Source organism: Rhea pennata, chromosome 2, assembly GCF_028389875.1.
Source record: "Rhea pennata isolate bPtePen1 chromosome 2, bPtePen1.pri, whole genome shotgun sequence".
Taxonomy (NCBI): Eukaryota; Metazoa; Chordata; class Aves; order Rheiformes; family Rheidae; genus Rhea; species Rhea pennata.
In genome coordinates, this window is record NC_084664.1 from 89182291 (window position 1) to 89188817 (window position 6527).

A 6527-nucleotide genomic window follows, 5' to 3' on the forward strand; every position below is an offset into this window, starting at 1 on the left:
AAAACAGCACTTACTGACGCACAAATTAAAAGAGCTGCCTTCTCAGTTATTTGAACCCAACTTTACTCTAGGTCCCAGCCAAAGTACTCCTAGCCTGGTCACCAGTACAGCGCCTACCATGATCAAAATGGAAGTGAATGGTCACAGCAAGCCGATCTCTTTGGGTGAGGTTCCCTCGCTTCCAGCTGGAATCCAGGTTCCTGCTGCACCACAGACAGTGATGAGTCCGGGAATCACCCCCATGCTGGCACCCCCCCCACGCCGGACTCCCAAGCAGCACAACTGCCAGTCGTGCGGAAAGACCTTCTCCTCAGCAAGTGCACTGCAGATACATGAACGCACCCATACTGGTGAAAAACCATTTGGTTGCACAATCTGTGGTAGAGCTTTTACCACAAAGGGGAATCTTAAGGTAAGAGGCCAAATAAAACTATGAAGCCTTGGGAGGTTTAAAGGCATAGCATTTGAATTTAGCAGGTTTTAGTGTTTACTCCACAGCCAGGAGAAAAGGGAGATTGAAGGAAATAGTTGCTGATTATGGTGGTGTTTATTATGCTTCCACTGTGTTAAAGATAGAAGCTGGAAAGCAGGTGCAGTGTTGTGTACATGAAAACTGGCTCCAGGGGTGTGTGCTTACACTCACGGTAACTCACCTGATGAAGGTGGTAGCATGTGCAGCCAGTGGACACGTTCTGGCAGGACTTGTGGAGCAGTGGTGCAGAACAGGCTCGTTATAAACCAGAAATGCAGAATTCTTCTGGTTCGTTGGGTGCTGCTCTCACAAAATCCTGTTTCCTATTCTGCTTTGCAGTCAATGCACCCTAGAAAGCTGGTTCACACGGATTTATAGTGAGTTACTACAGGACTGATATCTCTTATTCCCAAACGTCTGTATAACCATCAAGATATAGCAAGGGGAATATGTTTTTTCAGTGTCCTGAAACTTCTCTTTCAATATTTTGCAAAATTGCTGCCTGTGATGTCAGACTAAACGTTAAGAAAACAGACAAGCTGTAAAAAGGGGAAGGGCAGAGGAAGTGTGCGTCTTCTGGTACAAGTAATGTGCTTGGTAATCTTCAGAACATGAGAACTTCCAGTTCACATACGAAGTTTTCTACTTTAAGAGGATATGTACTCTGTATTGTTGCAGTGCTGTATTTGTTTTCACTGAGAAGACACAAATACACGTTGAAAAATTAGAACAAAGAACTTTTTTGTATAGCTTGACTTGGCCTTAGAACAACTGAAATTGAATTGTTATCAGTGTGAATTGAAAGGCATTTTTGAAAGAATAAGCAATACTGTAAGCAGCAGAATGTTCAGGTGAGCCATCTGCCTCAAACGGGCTAATTTGGAGGTGTTTCTTGTCTCTGTTTCCTCTACAGGTTCACATGGGAACTCACATGTGGAATAACGCCCCTGCAAGACGTGGTCGCCGACTCTCTGTAGAAAACCCCATGGCTTTGCTAGGTGGCGATGCTCTGAAGTTCTCCGAAATGTTCCAGAAGGATTTGGCTGCTCGGGCCATGAACGTTGACCCCAATTTTTGGAACCAATATGCTGCAGCTATCACTAACGGACTTGCTATGAAGAACAATGAGATTTCTGTCATACAGAACGGAGGCATTCCCCAGCTCCCAGTAAGTTTAGGCGGAGGTGCCATCCCGCCTTTAAGTAACATTACCAGTGGCATGGACAAAGCTCGCACTGGCAGCAGCCCTCCCATTGTTGGTTTGGACAAAGCAAGTTCTGAAACTGGAGCCAGTCGTCCGTTCACCAGATTTATTGAGGATAATAAAGAGATTGGCATAAATTAAAAGCACTCATTGCGAATAACTGTTGGACCACTACTCAACACAACTTTTGTTCGGTTTCATGTACAGCTGTTGAAGCTAAGCATTAGTTTCCTGACCTAAACGCGTAGGTTTCCTTTAAAATCTTACCCATAGCAGAAATACGTAACTTTGTGGCTGCTGAAAAGTTGTCTTGCAAGATCTGCATGGTACTTCTTTCAACAGTGAGTTAGACTGTTACTGCGAACTTTGAAACCTTTTAATTTAACAGAAACAAAAATTATTGGATAACTTCATTAAAAACAAAAAGAGGCTAGACTATGTCCACTTTGTTTCTTACAAAACCTACTCTCAACTGAGAAAGGGGGCTTTATTATGGCATTCTGTCACACTTATTTGCTGGTTTTGTTCAAATTAGTTAGCAACTTGGACTATGTTTTTAGGAATCTTAATCTTAAATAAGTGATTTAGTACCCCAATGCTGTGTATTATTACAGTATCCTTGTCTGTAGTATTTATAATGTTAAGATTATGCGGGTAACAGACAATATACTAGCCCCCAAACTTAAATGAAGCTTTTGTACTGCAAAATACACCTGGCTATGTGATTTTTTTTTTTCTTTTTTCTTTCTTTTTCTTTTTTTTTAAGCAAGTTTTGTTTTACTATAAATAAGTGGTTTATTTCAATGCAGGCAAAATTGTGAAGTTTTATTGGGAAAGATAGCATGCTTTTCATGTGCAAGTATCTGTCAGTAACAAACCTTTTTTTATTTAAGTATTTGTAGCTGCTATGTGGACAGTTGTTTTGTTAAATGAAAAAATGTAGTGTGGACTGTAGCTCAATGATTGGAAAACAAGTTACAGACAAACCTTAGAACCATAAATTATTCACAACATTATAAACAGTTGTGAGTAAATACTTCATGTTATCAAAGCTGTACAATAAAAAGGTAATGTTTGTATAATGTGGTTGCAAACTCTTAATTTATACTATTGCACTTTTAGTATTTTGTATTAGGGAGGTTTGTCTATAATTTGAAACTGAACAAAGATGTAAACTATTTTATAAATAGTACTTTGACTTAAGGAATATGGGGGAAAACCCCTGTTACAGTTTCTCGTTTTGTTAAGGTCAAGCAATGAGAGATCCCTAACTAAGCAGAAAAGCTACAGAGAATGGTCAGATCCTTAGGAAAAATGGGGCCTGCCATTTCTCAAACTGAAATGATTCATTTAACTTTTCTACGAAGCCCATTTAAAAGCCTGACCACCCCCGCCAGAATTGCGATAAATTTACTCTGAGGAGTATGATGTCAGTGCAAGCCTAGGATAGACTAAGGGGAACATTGTGTAGGATTAATTTTACCGTAATCTGTTGCATCTTTCACGCGTAGCCACAAGAAAGATGCTAACTGCCTAATGGCACTAGGAGCAAAACAAGGAATTTCGGGCAGCGCGAGCAGTAGTAACGTAAAAATATTGTGTATTTATTCCCAACTCTTGCTGATTATCTTCTCAGATTACTCCAAAGCACAATGTACTCTGATTACTCTAATATAATTTTATGTTGATTGTGTTGTTTAAATTATACTGAGTAAATAAAGGGAACGGTTCCACTCAGAAGCTAGGCTGGGGATGCTGAGGAGACTGGGGCTCGATCAAAACTTGAACAGTAAACATTTTGTCTACTACCTCATTTTTGTGCATTACAAGCATGGTGGAGTCTGACACTACGAACTTCGGTCCAGCAGGATTGCTTGAGGGATGTTGTGGGTAGCTGGGTAACAGCACAAGGAGTTTTATGCCCCTGAAGAAAGAATCAGACAGTGAGGTCTTCTCAGTTGAGACTGAAAAATAGGACAATCTTTCTTATCCAACAAGAAACGTTACTGTAAGAAGATGGACTATTTCTGCCATCGTGTAATTGAGGGAAAAGAGTTGCAAAGGCTTACTAGCTGTTCGTTTCTGCTGGAACAGCTCTATTTTCTACAGTGATGAGATATGGATGTATATATCTATATATCTCTTTAGAAACAAAATTAGATATCTGTAACACCTCCACAATATAACATCTTTTTACCACAGTGTGTGGGTGGGTATAGGGGTGTTTCCAAGCATTAGAAAAAAAGAAAACTGAGGTGGCTTAATGTTGCTGTATTTCAGCAATTGAATGTTTTTATTTATCTGTGTCATTTTTGGTGTGACTTTTTTGGTTAGTATTTGGTACCATGTAGTGTTATCTCTACTCCCTAAAGGATGTGTATAAGTTTAAAAAAAAAAAAAGAAAAAGAAAAAAAAAAAGAAAAAAAGGAAAAAGAAAAAAAGAAAAAAGATGTAAAGTGTTGTAAATAAGATGGTTGATGATAGTACAGTAAGACTGACCCCATTTTGTATTCAGGGTTAGGCCATTCCTCTCTGCATGGTGAAGAGAGACATTATTTTTATACTGCGATACCATGTAGGGCTAGGAGCCTCCCTGAACCAGCTGGGAATTGTTACCTAGATCCAATATTTTTTATTATTAAATCATGTTGGCTTGACACATCTACTGATTGAAATGGATGTCTTAGTCTAGGTTACTATTTTTGTCATATGGAATTGAATAAAATGCAGGATGTAATATTATTTCTGAATTGCGTTCTTTGATTATTCTAATTACAGAGCAAGATATGAGACTAAGGTCACTTGTGGTAGATTGGTGTCAATGACTTCTAATCGTCACGTCTGAAAATCGGAATAAGGTCGACACCTTCTATTCAAAAGCTATTCTAATATATATTAGTGGTGCAAAGGGGTAGAAATATTAAAGTCTCCTTTCAATTTTTTTTTTAAAAAAAGAAACCCTAAGAGAGTATGTCTCAAAACAGTAGAAGAAAAAAACATTTTGAAAGGGGGGAAGCAGCCTTTGGAAGTACTATTGTGTCAAACAGCCTGTGTTCTCAACACTTCTCATGTACTGCTTACAAAAAAAAAAAAAAAAAAAAAAAAAAAAAAAAGAAAGAAAAAAATACTGCTTACAAAAAAAAAAAGAAAAAAAAAAAAAAAAAAAACTTCCATCTCATGTTGTTTAAACATCTGCCTAATGTGATAGGCATGTGATACTGCATGATAAGATTTGGAAACACTTATCAGGCATAGTTCAAATTCTAGAATATGAAGGAGAAAAAAAAGTGACAGCTCACATCCATTCATTCCAAATGACACACTCTGTATTTTAGAATCCATGTTTTGGGGGTCATTGTGGTTTTCCTTTTTTGTTTGGCCCTGGTTTGTCAAAGCATGTCTAAGTTTAAGCAAATTATTTTTTCACGTTGATTTAAATGAGAGTATTTACATTCTGAAGGTTAGGCATGTGATGAAATATCTCCTGCAAAAAAGCTGTATGTCTGACTAGCCTTCAAGGTATTACAATCCAGTGATGAATGCCCACTGCATTTAAAATGGACAAAAGATAAATGAAAGAGAAAAATCTGTACTAATCATCTTTCAGTGGCCTTGTTACGAAGATGCTCTGCTTTATAAGACCTACCCAAAGAAGGTACGAGTTTCCTCTGGTGACTCAGCCACAACCCTAAGTTTGCACTTGTGCTTGTGTCCCTGCACCCTCATCCCGGAGCCTTGCTGAGAGACAATACGATGCGCAAAAGAGAAGGAAAGCAAAAAAGCACTGATAGTTGTTATGATTCTGTTCAAACCGTAAGAGGAAAATTACCTGCCTTCCCCTTCTCCCCCCAGAAAAGGACGAAAGCAGAAGTGGTATCTATTTTTAAATATGTATGGGCTATTTTTGTTATTATAGGAAGACATTAAATAATAAAATGCATTACACAAATAAAATTGGTCAGAGGCTGCTGAATTATAGATGTTTAAAAATAGAGCCATATAAGAATTCTATAGTCGAAACAACTTCAGGTTATGATTTTTTTGTGGGAAGGGTTATTTTACAATGTGAAAATTCCAGCAAGGCTTTTCAAACTATTCACTTATTTTTTTTCTGTGAGTAACTAGAGAGAGAAGATTTATGACAAATGATTAACATTAACTACTTTCTGCTTTTTTTTTTTCTTTTGTATATACTAACCCTCAATATAATATCTGTTCTCTTATCAATTTTGTCCTTTCTTTCTTGGCAAATATTTTGTTTTCCTAAAGCTGCATTTGTGTTGCCTTTAATTTGCTTCTCTGCATGTACTCTGTCATTTGGAAGATGCTGTGTTTTATTTTTTTTTTTTTTCCTTTTTCTCTAATCCTGCAGAAGTCAAAAGAGCTGCCTGTTATTTACATCTGTGTGTAACACTAGCATAATGAATGACGAAGTCGTCAGTGATATAATCAGGTATGTGCATAGCTCTCAGGATCTGCTAACGAACATGCCGTTCACATGCTTTCCTTTAAATGAAGGCATGAAGTTCCGTGCTGCTCTAGAGCAGCCACAGATGGTCAGGAAGACAGAAGTCCTGATCCTGATTTCACTGCGCCTGCTTTTACACCACTGGAAACTCCAGGGCTTTCAGTAGAAATGTTCCAGATTTATGCTGGTGCGAGAGGGAGCACTTCCAGGTTCAGCTGTCTTGCTTTACTTTTAGATGTCATTGAAACGATGGTTAGCTATATCATATTTTAAAAATACGTCCAGGCAAAAGCATTCCGGACTTTATTTTTAACATAAGGGGAAAAGATAATACATATATTTTAGTATGCACCCCAAGGTTTTCCCCGTTTGAAAGGAGGTCC

At 38.0% G+C, this 6527-nt stretch overlaps 1 protein-coding gene across 1 annotated transcript in view; it reads left to right on the forward strand.

Annotated features, from left to right (window-relative positions):
* Nucleotides 1-1817, forward strand: part of SALL3 (spalt like transcription factor 3) — a 19460-nt gene extending 17643 nt beyond the window's left edge. The window contains exons 3-4 of the mRNA XM_062568016.1: nt 72-412; nt 1386-1817. Coding sequence (XP_062424000.1) covers nt 72-412; nt 1386-1817 — 773 coding nt within the window. The remainder of the gene's footprint in view (nt 1-71; nt 413-1385) is intronic.
* The last annotated feature ends 4710 nt before the right edge of the window (nt 1818-6527 follow it).